At 38.3% G+C, this 25774-nt stretch overlaps 1 protein-coding gene across 2 annotated transcripts in view; it reads left to right on the top strand.

The window, feature by feature from the left end:
• The window catches only part of GABA-B-R3 (gamma-aminobutyric acid type B receptor subunit 3), a 287088-nt gene that overhangs the window by 259669 nt on the left and 1645 nt on the right, over positions 1 to 25774 (top strand). For both annotated transcript variants that reach the window (XM_087351747.1, XM_087351746.1), the window contains 14 exons: positions 4915 to 5058; positions 8726 to 8896; positions 10772 to 10876; positions 12988 to 13053; positions 14291 to 14473; positions 14948 to 15178; positions 15342 to 15402; positions 16326 to 16566; positions 18669 to 18804; positions 19974 to 20090; positions 21129 to 21290; positions 21732 to 21835; positions 23846 to 24124; positions 25088 to 25259. In XM_087351747.1, coding sequence (XP_087207873.1) covers positions 4915 to 5058; positions 8726 to 8896; positions 10772 to 10876; positions 12988 to 13053; positions 14291 to 14473; positions 14948 to 15178; positions 15342 to 15402; positions 16326 to 16566; positions 18669 to 18804; positions 19974 to 20090; positions 21129 to 21290; positions 21732 to 21835; positions 23846 to 24124; positions 25088 to 25259 — 2172 coding nt within the window. The remainder of the gene's footprint in view (positions 1 to 4914; positions 5059 to 8725; positions 8897 to 10771; positions 10877 to 12987; positions 13054 to 14290; positions 14474 to 14947; positions 15179 to 15341; positions 15403 to 16325; positions 16567 to 18668; positions 18805 to 19973; positions 20091 to 21128; positions 21291 to 21731; positions 21836 to 23845; positions 24125 to 25087; positions 25260 to 25774) is intronic.

Raw genomic sequence — 25774 nt, 5'->3', positions numbered from 1 at the left:
TTCCCACTCTTGTAGCGGCAGACTTGAGATGTGGGTTGCATAGATTTCGGGTGAAGTGGATGTGCTCTGGACTCACTGGACCTTACAGGTCTGGGATCATACATGACGCTCAGGATTAGTGGTTTGAGATTCTGACAGTTGTATCAAACGTTCTTCACACAAAATGTACGTGTTACCTGAATGTTTCTTCTCATACGCTACTGAGTAGATTTAAAATAAACTTGGTATTAGAGGAATCTAAACTAGAATTTGTCTGGCTCGTTTAATTTTGATTTCAATTCAATTCATTTATTTAAGTGTTTGCTAACAGCAAGAAGCCAATAACAGCCAAACACTGATAATACATACAATATAAATGAAATAATAATGAAAAGTATTACAAAAACATATTAACTAAACATATACGCGTACAATATAACCGATAGTAAAATATATGTCATAAGTGTATGTAATTTTTACATGAAATGTTTGTTGGGTATGGTGTACATTTAATTAAATAAGAATAATGAACTGTTAATGTGTGCGCTGCATCTATAATGCGATCATGTCCGTAACAGTGAGATATGTAGATCTGCAAGGAACGAATATCAAGACCAGTGAAATGTACAGAATATCAAAGAACGCATTTGAAATTAAAGTTAAATCCGGTTAATTGGGACACATCGGGAGTAGAATACTTTGGCCCAATTAAGTGGCTGCCCCAATTATGAGAAGTTTCACGTAAAGAGTTAAAAAGGTTTGTTCTTTAAGATTTGTCCCAAATAAACGGCTGCACCGATTAACATGTGGTTCATTTAACCGGAATCTACTCCACTACAGTACATGTTTACATTTCCTTTGCATGAATTTCATAAAATGAAAGCATGATAGGGCTACCGTCTCTATCATTGTATCCGAATGTCCCACGTTTAAGATTACTCATCAAGTTGCGATTTAAGGTAATGCAAAGAATCTGTACTAAATATTATCTGGTAATATTAATTTATATCTGCATTGGTCTGTTATAAGCATTGGTTTATATGAAGCCACAAGAAATGTGTTCGTAAAACAACTGGAAAGTGACGTAAAATTAACGCCTACTAGTTCATTAACACAACATTAACGAATGTTTTCGGATAACGTCAAAGGAACATCGTAATGGGATTCAATGAATAGATATCAAAGGAGAAACAAAGGAAATAAACGAAAAATCAGTAAACAAAATCAAACCGAAGATTCAAATTAGAAATTGTTGCGCATGACGTGTTTTGGTACAGATAAATGAGACAAAATTGAAGCCGGTGGTGCATGGAATGACCGACGGCACAAAGTAGGTCTTGTATCAGAGAATCTCTACGCTTTCGAGGTTACTTTCCGCACATCAGCATTTTAATGAATGTACGTCACAGAATCTGGGGCACCAGTAGTCTGATCCAAAAACCAGGATCCCCCCTTGTAGCCTCAAGAATTCAATTTTAGCTCTTTCGAACACAATGGCCACTTATGTACCAACTTCTTCAACATTAGGTAAATCAGCTTTTGTCCACAGTGCATTTATGGGTTTCTTATGATTCTCAGAATAAAATTGATCAATCTTACAAATTCCTGCTTTCGAGGATGAGCCAATATATCGAGAATGATTCGCTAAACATTACAGTTGCCATCTTCAGGGTTTCTGTAATATTTTGGGTTTTCTGGGAGCTTAGGGCAGGCATTAAGTGGCGAGTTATATTTGATGGTGCTGATTGGTGGAGCGTAAGAGCGGTCTAGATACGAACTGGTATTGAAAGTGCAAACTGCTGTATTTGCCGAAACGATGGATAATTTTCTTCATCCGACTCGGCCGATCCCCGAAAGCCGAAATTTACATTGAACTCCAGCCGTGAAAATAGCATTAATCGGAATGGACCCTTTTTTGTTTTTTTCTTCGAGATAGGAAATGACGTTTTAAATACATACTACATGAAAATTTGTGTTTCAGAGGGTTAGATCAGGATGTTGAAACAAGACAGTTGTGTACCAGATTTTAGTAGTGCGTTTGACACACACACACATCATATTTTAGAAGAAGATAGTGACATGAATTCGGACAAAAATTGCGAGACATGTAATTTCCATGGTACAGACGAGACGTTCATAAAAAGTTTCTGTCGGACGACAGAATGTGAAAGGAACGCTCGACAAAACCTGGGCACAGATGAGAGATTGATATAAATATGGAACTCACAAAAGACGTTATGAAGTTGGACGCCATGTTCTGCTAGCTCTGGATCGAATAGAGTGACGAAATCTTGTGAACACAGAAACAAACCAACCACTTCCGACTTCCACAAAATGCGGCGAATGCCGTTGCTAACTTGGAGATTGTTAGCTTCTCATCAAGGACTTTGCTTTGTCTATAGTGTTAGGAGGTGCATGCCATGTTTAATTAAAGTCCGCTAATTGAGGAAGTTACTGGATAAAAAGGAGATACAGTTCCAGGCTCCTGCAAATACATGAGTGTATAACAAAAAGAGTTTGCGTAAAATACAAAAACGAAGCTTGTAAAATCGTTCAATAGCAAGTCAAACCCCTCATAATTACAGTTAGGATATTGCTGCCTCCATCACCACCCTGATGATGGAGGCAGCAATTATCTCTGAAACGTCGGTGAACTTCTACCAGACTACACAGCGCAACAACCCAGAAGACAGGAGTCTTCAGACTCACCGCCTTGAAAACCTCAAATTCTACATAGGATATCTTTGATGTGGCATTTCGTATTAACATAAAACGTACATTGTTATTGGGGAATATGTGGGCCGATAATGAGAATGTTAAAATAAATCAAGAAAGAGACGAATATGGAATGTCGCGATTGCTGTCCCACGCTTTTACATATGAGAAAAAATTACGAAAGGAAAGCAAACATGTTTATAACATTCGAGTTACAATATCGATATCAAAGTGTCAACGCATCGTCAGCACGAAGGCCTAGGCCTATCGAAGAAACTAAATTGCACGTCTCTAATGAGATGTAGAAATTTCCATCCCACAGGCACTGCAAAAATATATCGGAAAATAAATATGAGTTTTTTTTTCAAGTGATATCCGTTTGGGGATTATTTTGGGCGAAGAATTATAAGCCTTTAAAAACAGTTTTCATTGGCGCTGAGGTTGCCATCCCATTGACGGACCAGTCGGTGGATTCTCTCCACAAAGACCTTCAGGGTTGCTCGTGGAACCTTAGCACCACCTCGGCAATGATGTCTTTCTCCGACTCGACTTCTATGGAAAAGTAAACAGGGTTTGAAGATTTCTGTCTTCTGGGCTGTTGCGCAGTATAGTCTGGTCGATGTTTACCAACGTTTCAGAGGTCATACTGCCTCCGTCATCAGGGAGATGAGTATGAAGATTTCTGTCTTCTGGGCTGTTGCGCAGTATAGTCTGGTCGATGTTTACCAACGTTTCAGAGGTCATACTGCCTCCGTCATCAGGGAGATGAGTATGAAGATTTCTGTCTTCTGGGTTGTTGCGCAGTATAGTCTGGTCGATGTTTACCAACGTTTCAGAGGTCATACTGCCTCCGTCATCAGGAAGATGAGTATGAAGATTTCTGTCTTCTGGGTTGTTGCGCTGTGTAGTCTGGTCGATGTTTACCAACGTTTCAGAGGTCATACTGCCTCCATCATCAGGGCGATGAGTATGAAGATTTATGTCTTCTGGGTTGTTACGCTGTGTAGTCTGGTCGATGTTAACCAATATTTCAGAGGTCATACTGCCTCCGTCATCAGGGCGATGAGTATGAAGATTTCTGTCTTCTGGGTTGTTGCGCTGTGTAGTCTGGTCGATGTTTACCAACGTTTCAGAGGTCATACTGCCTCCATCATCAGGGCGATGAGTATGAAGATTTATGTCTTCTGGGTTGTTACGCTGTGTAGTCTGGTCGATGTTAACCAATATTTCAGAGGTCATACTGCCTCCGTCATCAGGGCGATGAGTATGAAGATTTCTATCTTCTGTGTTGTTGCGCTGTGTAGTCTGGTCGATGTTTACCAACGTTTCAGAGGTCATACTGCCTCCATCATCAGGGCGATGATTATGAAGATTTCTGTCTTCTGTGTTGTTGCGCTGTGTAGTCCGGTCGATGTTTACCAACGTTTCAGAGGTCATACTGCCTCCGTCATCAGGGCGATGAGTATGAAGATTTCTGTCTTCTGGGTTGTTGCACTGTGTAGTCTGGTCGATGTTTACCAACGTTTCAGAGGTCATACTGCCTCCATCATCAGGGCGATGAGTATGAAGATTTCTGTCTTCTGGGTTCTTGCGCTGTGTAGTCTGGTCGATGTTTACCAACGTTTCAGAGGTCTTACTGCCTCCGTCATCAGGGCGATGAGTATGAAGATTTCTGTCTTCTGGGTTGTTGCACTGTGTAGTCTGGTCGATGTTTACCAATGTTTCAGAGGTCATACTGCCTCCGTCATCAGGGCGATGAGTATGAAGATTTCTGTCTTCTGGGTTGTTGCACTGTGTAGTCTGGTCGATGTAACCAACGTTTCAGAGGTCATACTGCCTCCATCATCAGGGCGATTCTTAGTATGAAGATTTCTGTCTTCTGGGTTGTTGCGCTGTGTAGTCTGGTCGATGTTAACCAACGTTTCAGAGGTCATACTGCCTCCGTCATCAGGGCGATGAAAATGTCTGTCTTCTGGGTTGTTGCGCTGTGTAGTCTGGTCGATGAATTGCCCTGATAACGGAGGCAGTATAACCTCTGACCTTCATACTCACCGCTGTGAAAATCTCAAATCATACATAAGCAGGGTTTAATTCTTGTCTTTCTTGTTTAGGTCAAGAATGAGTGGGAGTTATACCGCCTCTTCTTTCCCCCTTCCCCAAGCGCCTACATGGCGTAAGTGGGACAGCTTTACTTTACTTTACTCTCTGTTTGTCTTGCAGTGCGACCCTGGCGTGGGAGTGGACGCTTTCTTCCACGCGTTGTATACCCAGAAGTCAACGCGCATGGTCATGCTCCTAGGAACTGCATGTTCTGACGTCACGGAGAGCCTCGCCAAAGTGATGCCATATTGGAATATATTGCAGGTACTTATTTGATTTGTTTACATGCGTACATATTAAACACATGCACGCATTTTGGCTGTTCTGTAAAGCGAGTCTGCCATTATAGTGCAGAAAACAGGCTTTCTAATTATACAGTGTGTTCAAAAAGTGTATAAACAATAGAGATTGGCAACGTGTTTACTTTTTGTCCAGATTGGTAACACGTAGTTTACAACTGAGAATTGCTTGGGACAACATTTTTAATACTTTTTGTAAAAAGAAAACGTAAATGTAAGTAAAATTTTGGTTCACTGTTGTAAACAAACTTTTTGAACACTGGATACGAGTTTCTTTCGCTACCCATCGTGGCCGATAAAAGTTTCTAAATTATGTGTCAGTATGGAGACGTTGCTAATATGGAACCCTGCTGTACCCAGAGTTCCATACAACACACGTGCTTAATGGGAAATGCGTTTTGTTTTAATTCATTCAGTTGTGCCTGTATAGGCAACTTAGACTCAGACGCTCTTCGGAACGAAAGGTATGGGACCCCAAAGCATTTACCTGCCCGGCAGGCAAAATAACGTAAAAGAAGAAAAAAATCAAATTAAGGCTGTCAAGAAATGTTAACTTTCAATTATTGTGTTACATGTAAATAACAGCGCATATAAATGCTTCATAATTTACTTGTACATTTCTAGATCTTTATTTAATAAATTAAAGGACTTCCATATTAAAAGTACTTTTTTAAAGAGGTATTGTTTCCTTTATTTGGAAAATTTAAATGTCCGGAAAATGTTTTGCATATTAGAATTTCAGTGGCAGTGTCTGAGAATCAATTTCAACAAAACCAGTATGCAACATTCTATGTTCCCTACATTTTGAATGACTTATATATTCGGATATTTCCTTTACGTTTAACTTATATATTTTCAATATAAGCGTTTTTTAGGACGTGAGGTCATAGTTTGTAACCAGACAAACTAAAAGACCGTTAAAACAAGTATTTTCAACCCCAAAAGACAACACACACACACAAACAAAACATACATACCGCGAAAATCGTGATTCAGCAACTAATGTACTGGTTCTTCGTATTTGAGAGGAACCGAGTTTGAATCTCTTTTTGGAGACCGGCAATTCTTACTTAGATTTTTCGTCGTTGTCCTCAGTATCTCCAGACAAATTCCAGAATAATCCTGGCTTAAATCAGGCAAAGCCCGTTCATTAACCAACCTGCTATTCGACGCTACTCAATCTGAGCTGCTGACACTGTAATTAAATGAATAATATAAGGCACATTTCCAGACATCAGTATTAATTTCTTCCTTCATTGGAGTCAAATGTTCTATTATATGAAAATTTGTGAGTTAATGTGAGCACGGTAATCAGATTTCACCCCATAAAAGTCGAGGTATTTCCTTACCACCTAAGCGACTACTAGCTTCTCAGGAAGGACGCTGCTCCATGGAATGAAATGTCTGTATCAGATAGATTATGCCATTATAGCTCCAAAATTAACAATTGTGTATTAAATTTGTAGCTTAAATTAGTAATCATTCGATGTTACGTATGGTTAAATAAATAAGTAATTTTACCGGTAATACAGGACAATGTTGTACAGTTGTACAAGACATGCTCACAGGTAGGATTACGAAACTATTTTAAAATAGTCTAAAGAAATTTTGGATTACCACAAAAACAACTCAACATTTCTTAACCTTAGAATTTAATCAACCCTTCCGTGCTCAGTTAAATAAACGTGTTATCACTGTAGAACAATTTAACTCCAACAGGAAATTATGTTGCAGTTAATCACGTGTGACGAAATTTTCTCATACGTCTGTAATGTGACCTATTGCGTGTTCTTTGTAGTCCGCGTGACAAATATCAAAGCGCATTTAAGTTAGTGCCTCCCACACTACACTGTTGACTACATAATTATGACGGTTTTAATGATTGCAATAATTAATTGGTTCAAGTGGGTAGACATTTCTAAATGTCAGCCTCTCCTGATGGCAAATGGCGAGAGTAAACGATAGGCTATCGATTTCTTTTGAGGCGCGCGTTGAAATTTCCACACCGGTGATCAAGTGCATGTTCATGGTTTACTTTTACGACAATTTAATTTGCTGAAATTATAATATAGCGTCGGATGATATGATGATTAGTGAACAAATAATTTGGAAGGATATAGAAAGAAGCTGTCATGGCCTAATTTCGGTACCATCCCTGTATTTGCCCGGAGGGACTAAAGAAAACCACAGAAATATTCAATGCAGATGGTCTCCAGGCCGGAATTTAAACTTTGGACCACCAGAATACAAATCAGGAATGCCATCCACCCGACCGCGATGATAGGTCAGTCGGGCTAAGCCTGTATCAGTTATTTTGTTGCGAAAGAAATGTAAATGCAGTTAGAAACGTCTCACTGCGTCCATACCTAAATAAATTTTAAAAAATTAGACTGTTCTCTGTTTGTCTCCACTATCGTAAATCTTCGAATAAAGATTATTGTAATGTGGATGGAGAATCAGGAATTTGAGCGTATAGTTTTAACACATGACATTGATAGCTGCCAGCAGCGCAGACTTGTGTTCGTGATACAAACTAAATACCGTGTGTTATTGCGTCCAGGGAACTCATTTTCTTAACAATAAAGAGACAAGAGGAAAGTAATATATAGGAAGAAATAAACAAATCATTAATTAATTATCTTGCCCTGTTTGTCAAAGGTATGTTTATATGAAATATCAGGTAGTAATTTATTTTTATGTTGTTCATTCTGAAAATGTAACGCGTATTGTTCCTCAGTGTGATAATAACGTCTGATGTCAGTTTTGTAGTGACAGTGGTGGCTACATCCACCATACCTCACGTACGAAATTTATGTTCAGTTACAATTAATTTCAAAACAAATATGTTTTATATAACATAATTGTCACTAGATATGAACGTCATTGTCATTTTTAAACTGTTACCCACATGGTCTATCCTTTAGCGGGATTAAGAGGTGATTGCTTGAGGGTGCAAGATTCAATATGTAAGCAGGACTGGAGAGAATGGTCCATTACACGTCTGTAACTGCCTAGAGTATTTGCAGACCGGTCGTTGTCATGAAGGAACAAACCTCATTCACATTTCAGTAGGAGGAGTTCTTTAGATGCGGAATTTCAGATGTGCCGCTCTGAGTTAGTCGTTCTACCCTGAACACATTTGTCAGTGTGATTACGAATCATATGAAGACGGGTATAGCCACCTAACAAATTTATATTTATTTTATGTAATTTATTTAACGTTGCTGGCATCAGGTCAGACTGTGTCGAAACGTCGAAACGACAGAACCATCATGTAGGCTATATTATTAAATGTAACGTAGACATTTGGCAGTGTTTAACATAGCCTTTAGAACCACAAAAACATACTATTTGTCATATTAATATCACTGAAATAAAATATACTTATTTTAAATACACGAAGCTATTTTGTTTAGTTTAAAATAATTTTGAAGTGAAAAGGTTCATTATTTTCAAATTCTTACATACTGAGGTGTCGTCTCAGTATTGCCAACATATATAAAAAAAATATAATGTCGTGACACGCCTTAGGCATTGACAGCCTGAATTTACCGACAACCAATTTCAAAAGAAGTAACTGATAAACGTACAGTGCTTTACGAAGCAACTTCGTTGTTTGTTACATGTTCCAGGTTTCTTTCGGTTCGACGGCGCCAGCGCTGAGTGACCGTCAGGAGTTTCCCCTGTTCTACCGCACAGTGGCACCAGATTCGTCACACAATCCGGCCCGTCTCGCCTTCGTCAGAGGTCTAGGCTGGGACACTGTCACTGCACTCAGCCAAAATGAAGACGTCTATTCACTGGTGTGTATGACCTTTGCACGATATGAACTCTTTTTCAGCAGAAATCCGTTTGCAGTTGCAGTCAGTGAGAAGTTAAGTTGTTTTTTCTTCTGTGAATTCCGAAACTACGAAACAGCCATTGAATTTCTGCCTATTCCCGATTTTTAGATTTATGTACGAAACGAATGTATAATTTTCACGATCACCCATCGACGTGTTCCTACTTTTTGGCACAACAAACGTGTGTGAAGAACCTTTTCCGGTAATAGTAAGAATTGAATCAAAGTCCCGCTACCACCTTCAGCTTTAAAGTCGCTTACAAGTTGCTTATAAAAAATAGAGCCTAGGTTGAGTCACCTAGTCGGTAGCGTGCAGGCCCTTCCTTTTTCTCCGAGAAAGAACTGTTTAATTTTATGGCCAATACGGCCCTCGACAAAGAAAAGGTTGCTGACTCATGGTATAGAAAGTATTTTATATGCCCTGTAAACGTGAAGAATGTATATTTGTATCAAGTTAACGCACAGTAGTTTATGCGTGAACACATAATGAATTGAATTCATATACAATGTGTCCGTAAAATAATGGTGGGGTAACAAACAGTCATAGTTTTGGAACGAAGCATGATAGAGACATGAAATAACGTCAAAATAAACTCTCCAAGAATCTTACCTGTTCAGTATATTTCGATATGCGCTCTTTTAGTTGCCCTGCAGACATCAAGACGATATTCAAGCTCTTGCCATACACGATCGAGAACATCCGGTGTGATAGATGAAACAGCTTCAGTGATCCGTTCTTTCAAATGGTCCAAATTTGTTATTTGGACAGAGAACACTTGTTGCTTCACATAACCCCACAAATAAAAATCCATAGGGGTAAGATCTGGAGAGCGTCGGGGCCAACCTATCCACCCTCCTCGTCCGACACATCGCTGAGGAAATGTTTGGTTTAGGCAATCCCGCACAAATGTGGCAAAATGTGGAGCTGCTCCATCTAACTGAAGAATGAAATTCTCCGGTATTTGGGGCACTGCATACCCTTCTAACATATCCAGGAAGTTCTTTCCCGTCACAGTTTGTTTAGCAAAAAAGCAGGGGCCAATGACTCTGTCTCGTCCAATTGCACATCACACATTAACTTTCGAGCTATCACGTTGATGTTCCATAATGACATATGGAGGTTCATTACCCCATATTCTAACATTATGCCGATGGACTCGTCCCGAAACATGAAATGTAACCTCATCACTGAACATAAACTTGTCTAAAAATTCTCGGTCGTGTATGGCAAGAGCTTGAATATCGTCTTGATGTCTGTATGACAACTAAAGGAGCGCATATCGAAATCTACTGAACAGCTAAGATTCTTGGAGAGTTTCTCTTTATTTTGACGTTTATTTCATGTCTCTATCGAGCTTTGTTCCAAAACTATGACTGTTTGTTACCCCACCATTATTTTACGGACACACTGTACATATGTACCCTTATGTACATCTATCAGTGACACTACTAATCTTGAAGTCAGGCCGTATTATTAAATTCCCCAGCAATCGCACCAAAATGATTCGATATTTTAATAGTAATTCATGTAGAGTATAGTGTTATAGTAAAAAAAATTGATTTACTTTTTTCCAATTATAGTGACGTCAGTCCACTGTTATTAGCTATTGTCCCACATATTTATGACTTGGTATACCGTGATATATTGACCTGCGTTATATTTTAGTTTGCCGTCGCGTGGAAAAGATTGAAACACAGAAATTGCCCAATGGTTGTTTCATAATTATGTTTAAAGTCAGCACATCAACTGCCTAAGCAATCTGGTACCGGTGAGGTAGCATTGCTTTGGCACGAGGGCAGGTTCTCTTCTGCGATTTATCGATAATCTGTTTTACAGGCAGTGAACGACCTTGTAACGGAGCTGGAGCAAGCCAACATCACCTGTCAGGCCACAATCACATTCGCAGAGTCAGACTTCAAAGATCAGCTTCGCATGCTGCGGGTAAGAAATGAAGAAACGGAAGTGCGCCATGTTGCCCAAGTTTGGCTTCTTATTTCTGTAGACTATTTACAGTATTTCTTTGATGTGATCGTTCTTCCCATTCACCATCCATAAATGTGCCAGTAATAATTTTTCGATGTGATGTTCGTCTGTTAATAATATTAAAAAAGAGATATATGACTTTTCAGTTTGTAATAATGTTGCATATTTTCAAAACTTGTATTGAATTCCGTCTTATTTGTGGTCTGTTTGGATCCTAAGCTTCGGTTACATTATTCTATAGCTAAATGAAGCGACTCCAGATTTGCCTTCTGGGTGGAAAAATAAACATTTCAGAAAATGTTTGTTCGTGGCTGGAGATCAATGTTAAGGGTTATCCGTAAACTTTAGACGCGGCTCACACCCGAAATCCGAAGTTCTATCAACAAATTTGTTTATTAATGGTACCTTTACTCGTCTCTTTGTGAGTGTACTTCCTTGTACGTAACGGGGGAATGAGGTGTTTTATTAAATTTTACCTATCCTGGAACCATAACTGTTCAGAAACTATTCGTATTATTAAAGTAAAGCAGAAAAATTCAGAAACATTTATGAAATAAGGTCATAATAAATGAAGGTACTAGGTTATAAACAGACATAAAGCATACAGATGAGTCATTGTACGCTTTGATATGCCCATGCAGTCTTAAATAACGTGCAGGAGCGTAATGACATCCAATTATAATACTTTCGACAGAAAATCCTTATCCACGAGGGTATTTTATAATCCGTCTCTGAAGTCTAAGCCGATTCGTCTGCCTTATAAGCTTACGTACATGCTTCTGAACTGAAGCTAGGTCGGATCAGGTGACACCGTTGTGCATCAGCCCAACATGCTGGAAATTATCCGTTGAGACAGTCACCTGCAGGGCAATGGAGCGATATTTATTCCACGTATGTTACGTCCCCAATAACGTTAGGAACGTATCTCGGCTAGGACATAGACTGCACGTACACACTAGGAAGGACAGAAATAGGACGCAGATCGCTGGGGAGGGTGAACTTATGTTGTCGATTAAACAAAAGGGAATATCAGCGTAATATCAGTTTTATTGAATTAATTGCAAAAGTTTAAACATTTGAAACAATCAAACAATTTAAATCATTTGTGCACGGGTTTTGGTAGTTTGGGTATGTAAAACGCAAACTATCTGCCAGCCTGGACTACGTCACAGTAAGAGGGGGTAGAAAGATGCCTCTTTACGCCAACACTTACCCCCTCCCTCTCCGTACCTCGGCTGGCTGGCTGTCAATGTGTTTATTTGTAATGGTCAACGGAGCTCTGAGATATCTTGTTACAGGTTGAAGATATATATTGACGCCGTGCTGTAGATAAGACGGACAGACTTAATACTGTGAATCCCGCGGTAAACGAAGGGGAGGTTTTCGACGAGTGCGTTGCGGAGAATACCAGCGCCATCCAAGAGGCCATAGCAGCAACTGCTCCCATGCGTCGACTTTGTGCCGACCCGCGGCCGCCTACACTCGCTAGTATTCCACATGAAATACACCTAAAGAATCTACTGAGGCAGCAGTGGCAAGTCACGAGGGAACCCGCTCAGAAAGCTCTGGTCAATCGCTTCAAAAGATCGGCGACCTATCGACTGAACGAGTGGAGAAACGATCAGTGGAGCAAGACGCTAGAATGCTTGGACAGTGAAGTCCAGTCCAGATGACAAAGGAGTGGTGCGAATTCTAGCTCCTTCACATCCTTGCAAGTGCCAGGAGGAATAATTCTCCCAAACTCCGAGAAACGGTGGACCCTGCAGTTTTTGCGATGGAGAATGTGGCACTGGGACACGTGTCTAACCTAGTCTTTGCCCTGTCAGTATCATTCCACTGCTGCTCCATATTGACCCATGTATCATACAGGGGTTTGAAGTGAACCCAAAAAAAACCCAGTTCCACATAGACAAGGTCTCACCACATCACAACAATGAAAAAAAGATATTAACAACACGATAAATCTATTTATTAATATTTTCGTCGCTCATTGTCTACATTTTAATGATGCAATGTCTTAATGACAGAATTTATTGGTGGTGTATAATGTCCTTTGTCTTTATTTGCAGGATCTTGATACAAGGATTATCATTGGTAGTTTCTCTCATGAAGTAGCACCAAAAATATTCTGTGAGGTATGTAAAATTGTCATTCCACAGAAGGCATTTGTATTAACAAATGTCCACATCCACTGTTTTCATGCAAGAAGAGCTTCCATTATGGTAAATAAAGTGTTTCACAATTTGTTAGTGCTTGCCTCCAGTGATCCTTTGTAAAAAGAAATTCCATTCAGCTTTACTAAATTAAAATTGTCTTCAGTTTTTTTAGACATAAAACATTTGGCCATCATTGACATAGTTTTTGCCTGTACAACCAAATGTCATTTACGTGTAAAAACAAAATTGCAACTGCATTGTTTGCCAAAATGAGAACCTGTAAATTCTACGAGGTTTATTCCTAAAAGCCAGAGTTACACATGTTGGAAACTCTCTACCATGTAACTAAACTTGTCATATTGAAGACTGAATATTTGCTCGTTGTGTCCAGAATATATGCAATACATAGGTTTTCCTCAGTAACTTCCATAAAATCAGTCTGTAACATAGGACTAGGTTGCTATGGTTAGTTTGTAACTAGGTAGGGCCTGTATGATGACCTTCCTGGCCTCTGATGCACCTAGCCAAGAGTACAAAGTCCATTTCTTAGGTGGGAAAACCCACAGGCAGATCCTGTCACTCCCAGTAGTAGGGTGATAAGGAGAGAATGGTGGTCAGCAGATGGGATGAGCATGGACTAGAACCGTGATGGGTGTCCGATATTTTTTGCATTCTCAGAGTTTAACCTTTGGCAGAGGTGACAGCTTTAGTCACTTAGCAGAAAAATCTGCACACACATCTGACTGGGGACTGAACCCAGAGTCCCCTGAATGAGAATCCATTGTCTTATACTAAGAATATCGGGTCCAAGGGTTAGACTATTTTGTGTTGTAAATACTGAAGGTTTATATCCTAAAATGGATGGTTCAATTGGTATGTATATATGGATGAGAGGATAATAAAATTACTAAAAAAAATAAGGTAGGAGGATGTGGATTTGTTTTATCTGGATCAGGATATGATCCAGTGGTGGGCTTTTAAGAAAATGATAAACATTTGGGTTACATAAAAGGTAACAAATTTCTTGACTATGTGAGCAACTGTTAGCTTCTTAAGAACTCTGCTCTGTGGAGTCACTTGACTGGTTTGCTCAGTGAAATGACTGGCAGATGCTGTTTGATACCCAGTAACGGCGTTGGGATCTTTCTTTTCGTTAACAGGTTACAGGAGGCTGAATTTTATCCGTGGTTCTCAAACACACGTTTGTTTGTCGCAGGCACATCAGCTTGGTATGTATGGAGCAGACTATGCATGGATCCTGCAGGGTGCACCCAGTGATATCTGGTGGGAGAATGTAACAGAATGTCCCCAGCACCATCTGACAGCAGCCGTTGAAGGCTTGCTCCTTGTATCCAGTCACAATAGCATAGTGGGAGTCATGCCTTCTTATTCTGGACTGGTAAGTCACTCTCTTTGGTTACTAGACATTTAACTCTCACTAACTGTGGAAGAATTAACATGACATTCTCACAAGAACTTACAGTGCCTATGTTCCTTAGGGGCAAGTAATTTATGTCACCATGGCATGGTTTGTCATCTGGTTGTTGAAGAAATCAAAGGCCTCCAGAAATGATGGGTAACTGCAAATATGTATAGAATAAGCACTTGCAAACAGCTCACAAGGGGTGATCCTGCAGAATGTAGTTTGATTCTAGAGAAGTTAAAATGTTAGACATTTCTCCATCAAATTGATTTTGATGACAGGTTATGTTAATTTAATATAATGTAATTTATGTTATGTCTGTATAAGGTCTATTAAGAATACATGAAAGACAGAATCTGCAAGAAGTTGAGTGGTAGATGGCAACATATTGGTCTATGCTAATGAGGCTCAAGTACATCATCTGTAAAGTTGCTTGCAACATTTTCACAGACCAATTCAAGATTTCTAGAAGAGTTTGAGCTCCTCTCATTGCCAGTGACACGCTATGCGCCACAGACATATGATGCGGTATGGGCCATAGCATTAGCTCTGCGTGGGGCGCAACAAAAGTGGGAGACATCCGAGGTTCCCATCTCACTGCATCATTTTGACTACGGCCGCAAAGACATGACGGAAGAGTTTCTGTCACAGCTTGGACAACTTGACTTCCTTGGAGTTTCGGTAAGTTTAATGGAAAGTGCTGGTTCTGTCATATTTGTGATAGATTAATTGATTAAGAGATGGATTGTTTATAAAAAAGTTTTAATCATTGTGATTCCCATATTCTATGTGAAGAAAGTTTTGCAGGTATGTTAGTTACTGCTAATTTTTTATTTTGTTTAAGGGACCTGTATCATTCAGTGGAGCGGATCGCATTGGAATCTCTGCTTTCTATCAAGTCCAAGGTAAGAAGGGCACCAAATCACTATACAGAAGTTTCACACCAATTTCAAGAATTATTTTGGTAACAGACCAATACTGACAAAGCATATGGGGAAAAACTGTGGTTTATGGGAACATATGTAGAATAAGGTTAAAAATTATTATCCTGGGGGAAGTAATCCAAGAAGGATATGTCTTTTAAGTTTCTATGGTATACACTTCTTGATTAAAAATACTAAAACATGTACAAATGTCTCAACAAAATTTACAGGGTAAATCCAGTAACACTTGTTTCATATTACACTGCAGTTATATTAAATATTGTGTGGTGTCTAAAGTGTATTTAATGTATGTAGGATTTTGGGAGTCTAATATATCTCATATTCAAGGGATTGCATACTATTATATTGGTATACAAAATATGAAAAATGTACAGAATGTGTATAATTAATGATTAATAAGCAAGAAAACATTTGTTTTTGTGTTTAATGGCATGTTGTCATATTCCTGGCGGAAAGTTGTTATGGTCACCGAACAGCATAGAATACATGGTGGAAGGGGAAGCAGAGGACATAGTGAAGAAGTAGGTCATCTTCATTTGTTTTGCCTTCTTTGGCATGTACTTATACACCTCTTTTTGTGCCATGTATTACTTGATGCACCTATGCAAGGGTGATTATGAAAGAGCAATGCTCAAGTGCTCCCACAATAACTTTTATACAAACTTGCACATGAGGTGGGTATGCTAAGATATAAGTTATTTTTCCATTTATCCATTTTGTCAGTGTTTTATTAGTTTATTTGTTACAGGGATATTTTTTGTATCCTCTGCGAGGGTTTGAGCATGCACCTTCTGTGTGAACATCTTAACCCAAGACTATTGAGGTCTTTCTGCACTGTCAAGGCAATATTACTCTTTCAAGTGTCTTTTATATCCATGCTGCAGGTGGTGAGGTGTCGAAGGTTGCCCTATTTTACCCATCCTCTGACCACATGGACTACTCGTGCCCTGACTGTAGACCGTTGGTTTGGCAAGGGGGTCAGGTGCCCATTGCTAAGCGTGTGTGCAAGCTACGGGTGGTCACCATTGAGCCTGCAGCCTTTCTCAGCATCACCTGCCTAGCTCTTGTTGGTATCACTCTGGCATTTGCCTTTCTGGCTTTTAATCTGCACTTCCGCAAACTGAAGTAAGACTTCTTCCATGTTGTTATGAATGAAACTTTCCCTATGCTGAAACTCATGAATGTTTAAATAAATAATGTGCAATCCATGGCCTGTCAGACTTAATTTTATACATTAAAAAATGACAGGGAGAAGCTTGGCAGTACTTCCTTGCTACCAGTACCTCAATATTCAGGTGCATTTTGGTGTTAGGTATATGAAGGCAAGTCATTGCATTTACAGAAATTAAGATTTTTAAAATAAATGTGATATTCTTCATTTCAGGCACTGCAATATTAATATTTTATTTTGAAACTAATTGTAATGTTAAGAATTACCTACTGTGTCTTTTATTTGTCATTGTATGTTTTATACTTCAGCTTTCCATGCATGAAATTGGCTTGCAAGCCATGGGATGTCCATCACTGGTATATATAGTTAAAGTAGGAAAAATTGTTGAAGTTTAGGTAAACCATTTTATTAAAGTGTTTAAGAAGAATTATTTTTTGACATATATATTGACTGTAAATAAGAGGGAGGGTTGCACAAGTAAGGCCTGATGGTCATGCGATGGTATTATGATAAATACAAGGAAATGCACAATTTATGAATAAGTATTTAGAAGTCCTTTACAGTAGGAGAGGTGTTGGTCCACATCAGGCTGAAGTGCAAAAGAAGAAGATGAGCAGAAGAAGAAACAATTCAGTATCACTAATACAACTGACACCACACAGCATCTCAGTAAAACATGATACTTAAGTTATTGAAGTGATGCTTATAATTTTGACAGTCGTCATCCAAAAAACAGCAAGGGTTTTGGGATTTTTATTTTCTGAAAAATGTTCAGAAAGGCTGTAGGGAATATTCTTATGTGATGGGTGTTATGGGATCTGTTGGTGAGGGTAAAGCAGCTAGTGGTCCTCTGACAACTCATCTAAATGAGGTATAGAATGCACAGAGCAAAATTTCCATTCCCCACACATTTCCTTAAAACATAGTGCTTTGATACAACAGTACATGTAGCTTCGAATGGAAAAGCATAGAGGCATTTATGATTTAGATGAAGAAACCTGGAAGAAAACTGAAAGGCAAAATATATTGTCATTTTCTTTATACTTCGCCAAGGATAAGGCCACTTGGGCTTGTTCTAAGACTCAAAACTGTTTTGACCACCTTTCCTCTTGTCTCTCCCAATTTCCCTTCTAGTTCTGGGTTTATAATAAAATGCCCTCTTGTAATATCTTCTGTCTTTTATCCGTTCAAAGTGGTTTCTCCTATGTTATTTATGTTTCTCTGTTTCTTTTACTCCATTGGCTCCTACTAATTGATCTCTGATTACTTCACGGTCTCTTCTTGAGGCACCCACAAGTTTGAAAAGTTTCATTTGTTGAGCTTTCAGTCATTTCTCATCTTTCTTTCTCAGTTTCCAAGTTCCAGATCAAGATATAGGTGTTAGTTTTACTGTTTTCTCTAATTTCAATTTAAAATGTCTGTAATTATGCCATTTGTTTTATTTAAACTATTGTGTTTCTAAGATATTTAAATGTTTTTATGGTTATTTATTACAATCTTTGAGTGTAATATTTATTTAACTTTCATTGCCACAAATTTTGTTTCTGCAATAAAGATAGTCATATGTTAAATTAAATTTAAATACTTGTAGGTCTTCCTCACATTCGCTCAAAATAATTTAGCCATTAGCATATCTAAGTACTGGATCTATAGTATAATGTATGGTTCTTTCAGTCTTTTTTTTTATGTACAGATTAAATAATGGTGAAGAGAACTCCCATCCTTGTCTAACTTCTATAGTGGTTTTCAGGAATGGGATGTAAGGGTATAATTTTGAATAGAGTAGATCAGGTTATTTAAATAGAGTAAATTCATTTGTAGTCTTTTGTATTAGCAGCATATGACCTACAAATTCCAGTTAACTAACAGATTGTGTTCTTATTTTGGAATTAATTATCTGGTAACCATATGAGTCATATTATAGTCTGATTGGGATAGATTCTGTGCTTGTACAAAATAATACTTTTCCTGGTTCCACTGTCCCTCTCCTGGTCTGCTCACTTGCAACTCTTCACTAGCCTTTGAACAAATGCATGTGAAAGTATGTATTGTGCAGGTACATCAAGTTGTCATCACCACGGCTGAACAATATGGCAGTGGTTGGCTGTATTCTAGTGTATACAGCTGTCATCCTTCTTGGTCTGGACCATGCCACTCTGCCCACAAACACTCACTTTCCAGTTGTTTGCACAGTAAGTATGAAAATCTGTACCTAACCAACTGTTTACATGGTGCATATTTGCTAGAAATTTATAGTTACTTAGTTAGTCAAGAATTTCATGCCATCTTTGTATTTCTGTTTAGGACATGACTTTTATTTGTGCTTGTGCAGATCTGTACTAATGCTGATTCCTCTGTGCCCCTCTTGGTCTGTTCTACTACAGTAAATCAGCACCATTACCTCTCCTTTTATCTGTCTGTCCTAGTGTAAGTGACTAAGAGGATCTTTCCAGATAAATGAATTATTATATCCCAAACACATATAATGTGTAGGTTAAATTATTGTTCATTTACATAAAACAATCATCTTGTTTATTGTTTTAAACACGTATGAAATTTGTTGGTTAAATTAAATGTTTACTTGTGTATGGTTGTGAAATGGTTTTTTTCTTCATGGAAGGACATGAATTAAAAATATTTGAAGCAAGGTGCTGAAGAAAGTATTTGGATGTGAAAGATGAATGAACTGTTGTAATTGAATCAGGGAGGTTATGATGGACCAGATAGTATGGAAAAAACAAAAGATCACAGAATTTTGGTGATGAAACCTTGTAGACAGTCACATGAAGTATAATGAAGTGGCTCAGAATCAATGGTTTGCTTTGGTCAAATTTCAGGTTACATCATGCCACTCAGTTATTCATCACGTATACTATCATCTTCATGTCTGTGACAAAAATTATTATATGACTACATATGTAATCACATTTCATTAATGGTTAAAAAAACTGTCTATTTTATTTCATAATGATGGAAACACAGAAATAATGTTTTGAAGATCCTTTGAGGAAAGTTTATCTAACTTTGTAATGATTTGTTGCTTTTTCCTCACAACTTTAAATGAACTTAGGTTTCAATTCATCATCGATTGATGTTTGATGTATGTAACTACACAGTTTCATTATTTGATGTTATGTAGCACTGAATGAAATGAGAGAATGATCATGACTGTTGAATAGGTAAGAATTTGGGAAGAGTTGTTCATAGAATGTCAGCAAAATCATGTAATACCTCAATCATGATTGTCAGTAACCTGGCCAAGGTTCAGACTGAGTATACCTCCCATTTACAATCCTAGAATATTTTCATAAACCAAGCTGCTTGATGGGTTTCAGTACAAGTTTTCTGTTGTATTTACCAGGCAAGGGTGTACCTTCTGTCAGCTGGCTTCTCTCTGGCATTTGGGTCCATGTTCACTAAGACATATCGAGTGCACCGCATCTTCACACGGAGTCGCAGTGGAGTTGTTAAGAACAAGGTTAACAGGTTATTTGTGTTTGTGTGTGTGTGACATGCATAGACATGCATATTCTTGTACTGTATCGCTTAGTCATACTGAAGACCAGCCTTCACTGGGCAGAATGTTGAAATAATGTATAAATAGTCTTTTGTCAATAAGGCCAAGAATCGCTCAGTAATTCACCTTGGTATAACAATTATAACTTCCTTATTTGAAGTGCTGCTATGTCTGACTGATTAATTCTATAAAAACAAATGGAAATTGTCATTAAATTTCAGTTAGTTTGATTACTTGCAAAGTACTTGCCTTCTGTCTTTGTACATACAATTTAACATCTTTGTGCTGTAAATAATTTTCCTAAGTCATTTCAGTATTGTCATCACGCTGCTCAGAACATCTTAAAGCAATTAAAAATTTTACTTTTTTAAGAAGAGTTTAGTTCTGTGAACATGAAAAAGTCACGCATGTCGATGAGGCATATAAGTGGAAATTCTAACAGTGGTACTTCTTTCTTGGCCAGAAATAATTATATTAAAAGTGCTTTGTGGGAAAATACATTGTCATGATGCAAGACCCACTTCAGGTTTGGTCCTTTTCAATAAAGTGAAGCCATGACATTCCAAGCCTTCACTGCAAAATGTTTGGCTGATTGTTGTGGAGAAACATATTCAAAATGGGTAAATTCTTTCATGATAAGATGGCAGATTAACATTTTTCACCTATAATTTTAACATTTGTGTACTTTGTGGTTTTGAAATTTATGGACTTTTCCATTGACAGAATTATTATGTTATGCACACATTTCCTATCTAGGTACTCAGCTTTCCATTGGCTGACAGAAAAAATTGTAGAAAATTATTGTTTTAGGTTTGTGTTTCTAAAAGATGTTCTGGTTAAAATTATATTAAAAGCTCATCAAAAAAATCCAATTTTGAAAGTATTCGACAGGTGAACAAAAACACAATGTGAATTAGGAAACTTTACTACAAGTCCCACTGCTGCATGAGGAGCACCTATGAATAAATTATAATTAGTGGTATACTTGATCTGTTTTAGCTCCTTCAAGACACACAACTTATCTCTTTGATCTGTGTTCTGCTCTTAATTGATGGTTTGATTATGACACTGTGGGTGATAATTGATCCACTCCAGCGTCACCTACGGAACCTCACTTTGGAGATCAGCGCCTCCGATCGTAGTGTTGTATACCAACCTCAGGTACTGTGTAATTGTGGTCTGAAACTATTAATCTACTTATCTGCAATGTTAGTTACATCTGGTGTAAAATATCTGGGCCTGATGAAAATATCCATATATAACGGATTAAATGAGATATAGAGTATTACATCTATAATATGTTTTGGTAGAAAAACATAAGTTATGAGAAAGAATACTTAATACAACAAATGCTGAATACATGAACTTTTTTAGATCACTATACAAGTATAAAAGAAGACAGGCTTCCTGTTCTTTTATATTCATATATTTGAGGTAAACCAGATATGTAGGAAGACCTAGGAATAGATGAATGACCAATTCAGAAACTTGTGACATTTGGAACAGTCCATAAACACACAATTTTTGTGCAAAAGATGTACAGAAGATGAAATTTCCTAATTGTGTATATAATAAATAAATGATCAGTGAAATTGTTTCCAGGTAGAGGTATGTCGTTCACAGTATACCCATGGATGGCTGGCTGCGCTATATGGCTACAAGGGACTGCTGCTTATAGTCGGAGTCTACATGGCCTGGGAAACAAGGTCAGCACATCACATTGCACAAATAGGGGGACACTACACAATCACATAAACCTTCAATGTCCCTGTGCCAGTCCAGCTGTAGTGTTGATTCCATTTTCAACATCTTACAACTTATACAACTTTTCTAGAAACAGAGATATAGATAGAGAATGTTTGTGTGTCATTAAGTAAACAAATAACTGATTTTAAGTTTTCAAAATGATTCATTGTTAATGTTGGTACTGCTTTTGGGTGCTAGTATCATATGGAAGTGGGCTGATCAGAACTGATAATGGAAGCAGCATGTTCCTCTGAAATGTCAGCAACACAGCCCACATCACCATGGTACCAACAACCAAAGCAGCACCAACTTTAGAAACAAATTCACGTGTGCCTACAAATAATTTTTTGTAAGTCTTAAAAATGTTGAGGTTCCTTTACCTGAATGCTGTGTATATCATTAAGGCATATATATATATATATATATATATATAGAGAGAGAGAGAGAGAGAGAGAGAATATAAATTTATTTAAAGGACGTGCGCAATATTTTTAAATGCACAAATTTAGCCAAACACACCGTTTCATGCACATAAACTGTAGTACCGAAAACTGCCACCGCGAGCGCTCCCGGCCAGTGTGATCAAGATGGCTACTTTCAAAGGTGAGGAGCGAAGTTGTTGTGTGTTCTGGTTCGAAGAAACAAAGTCTGCTACACAAGTTCGAAGGAAAGCCGGTAGGCCACGTGTTTCTGAAGACGTCGTGGAACAGATTAGAGAGAGCTTCGCTCGAAGTCCACGCAAGTCAACGAGACGTGCATCTCGGGAAAGTGGGATTCCACATGTGACTATGTGGCGTGTTACGAAGACGTTTACACTTAAGAACGTACAGAATATCCATGGTGCAAGCCATTTCAGATGGTGATAAACTGGCTCGTAAGAAATTTTGTACGGAAATGTTGCGGCGGGTTGAAGACGACGAAGGTTTTCTGGACTCAATAATTTTCAGTGACGAAAGCACGTTCCATGTAACTGGTAAGGTCAACACCCACAACTGCAGGATTTGGGGTAGTGAAAATCCACGTGCCTTCCTGGAACATGCTCGTGACAGTCCAAAAGTTAATGTGTTTTGCGCCCTCAGCAAAGATAAAGTGTACGGCCCCTTTTTTTTTCATGGAGCAGACCATTACCGGCATTGTGTATCTGGACATGCTCCAACAGTTCCTCATTCCTCAAATTGACGAAGATGACCAGGAAGGACGCATTCACTTCCAGCAAGACGGTGCACCCCCTCATTACCTCGGAGAAGTGCACGAGTACCTCAACAACCGTTTCCCAGGTCGGTGGATTGGTCGGGCCGCACCAATAGCATGGCCACCTCGTTCCCCGGATCTAACACCTTTAGATTTTTTCTTGTGGGGATTTGTTAAAGATTGAGTGTACGTGCCACCCTTACCTGCAAATGTGGCTGAACTCCGAACTCGAATTACAGCCACAGTTGCTGAAGTGACACCGGAGATGCTACACCGCATGTGGCAAGATATTGACTACAGTTGGGACTTCTGCCGCATAACAAATGGAAGTCACATTGAACCATAAAAATCCGATGGACATAAAACTTGAAGTGTTTGACTGCATTTCTGTGTTCTGAAATTATATGTTTCTCTTATCAGTTCACCAATATCTCACCCTCAAGTTGTAAAGCTACTTTTGAAACGCGCTGTATAATTCTTAAGGAAGTAGGATGTGAAGGTTTAGTTTGGATACATCTGGCACAGGATAGTGTAGTAACCTATGGCTGCCTCTTATAAACATGGTAATAAAATTTCAGATTCCATATAAAACAGAATATCTAGACTAGATGAGGAAGTATCAGCTTCTTAAGAAGGTCTCTATCTGCTTTATGGAATTCACTAGTTAGTAAGTCAGTCAGACACTTAGAGACATCAACAGGTCACTTTCAAAGCGATTATCCCATTGATATAGTTAGTGAGGTTAATATATAAAATCATATTTTTGAAATTATTTTCAGGCATGTGAAGATTCCAGCTCTCAATGACTCTCAATACATTGGCATGAGTGTCTACAGTGTGGTTATCACTAGCGTCATTGTGGTTGTGCTAGCAAACCTTATTTCAGAGCAAGCCACCTTGGCATTTGTCACGATCACAACACTTATCTTAACATCCACCACTGCCACACTCTGCCTTCTCTTCTTACCCAAACTTCATGCTATCTTAGGACGTGCAGCTGACAATGGGGATCCGGTAATGCATAGCATGGGCCTCAAGATAGAATACAATACAAGGAGGTGAGCGTAAAGCTGTAACTGTCACAGTTGCAAGATATATGTTTCTGTGCCAACAAACTCATTGAAGTGATGGATCTGGTCTGTTAAGTAGGAAGAAGTAACAGGAGACTGAAGAAAATTCTGTAACGGGGATTTCATAATTTGTGCTCTTCACCGTATTTTATTGGGGTGATTAAATCAAGGAGAATGAGATAGATGGAGGAAGTTGTGTGCATTAGAGAGATATGTGATAAATGCATATTAATTGGGAAACCTAAAGAAAAGATACCACTTAGGAGACTTAGGTTTCTGTAAGAAGGTATTATTAAAACGGATCTTAGATAATTCATTCTGGCCAAGACACGGTCTAGTTCTGTGCGCCTGTAAACACAGTAATGAACCTTTGGCTTCTGTAAAATATGGGGAATTTCTTGATCTTACAGGTTCTGTTAAAACACATTGTCAGACAGAACATTAAATAATAATAACTTTAATTTAGTATGTGCATTATATCAAGTTAAACTGGGCTCTGTTCCACATTTTTATGTTAAAATTTAGAAAATATTTAGATGTTTGATGCTTTGAAACATAACTTATGTGACCATTTGTTTCATTTTCTCTACAACCCTAATGGCCTGTAAATGATAACATGATGATAGGATGCATAAAATGTGTGCGATTCCTTTGTGGATAAACTCTATAGAACTATGACAGTACTTTTCAAGTATAGCAACAGTTCTCATTACAGAATCCAGCTGCTTTCATGAGTAGTACAAAAAGTTAGAAATTGTCACTTTTTCATTTGAGTCTTAGTTTCCTTTACTAAACCATAAGTGTTCATGTATTTTGGTATATCCTCATCAAAATATAACTAAAACTGAATGCCACAAGTCAGATCAGCAGCAGCAAACTTTTCTTTGAGAACCATTGAACAATATTTAAAGTGAGTAATGTTGACATTGTATACTGTTTTTTTAATTTTAGGTTTGTCACAGATGATCAGAGAGAACTCCAATATCGTGTTGAAATTCAGAACCGTGTTTATCGTAGAGAAATTGCAGCATTGGATTTGGAAATTTGTCGTTTGAAACGGCAGTTGATAGAGTCACCAAATACATCTTCAGATTCCACATCTGAGGAAGCAGCTTCCAAGAAGGTCAGTCATGAAATTGTATTGGTAAGTCCACCATTTTTATTTCCAGAAGTGTAGACTTCAGGTTGTGGTTAGGTTATCTGGTATTAAGGAGATGTTCTGTAGCCCACTTTCCTTACAAAGAAAGGAAGGGGAATGAGGAGAGAGGAGAGAGAGAGAGAGAGGAAGGAAGGAAGGAGAAAAATCTCCTTTTATAAGTAAAGGACAGAGAGTGTGTGTGTTTGATGTGTGAGAGAGTTGGGGCATGTAGTACATATGGGATAGAAATAGGGAGAGAGTAAGTATCTCTAAAACATAAATTTCTATGAGACTCCAAAGCACAAAATCCCAGAAGGTAATCATCTCTGTGTGATAATTTAGGTTATTGGAAGACTCTTTTAGGTGGCTACCAGTGCTCTGGAGGAACTTGTATTCCTGAAGGTAGAAGTGATATAATCCTCCAAAATACCAGTAGCCACCTGCAAGACTACTTTGTATCATAACAGAAACAAAGATGATTCTCATTTTCACTCTATTGA

This window comes from Zootermopsis nevadensis, unplaced genomic scaffold, assembly GCF_977971745.1.
Source record: "Zootermopsis nevadensis isolate Lab colony 2312 unplaced genomic scaffold, Znev_1.0 Znev_ptg000020l, whole genome shotgun sequence".
Lineage (NCBI taxonomy): Eukaryota > Metazoa > Arthropoda > Insecta > Blattodea > Termopsidae > Zootermopsis > Zootermopsis nevadensis.
The sequence above is the reverse complement of the archived record's forward strand: the minus strand, read 5'-3'. Positions and strand labels throughout refer to the sequence as shown.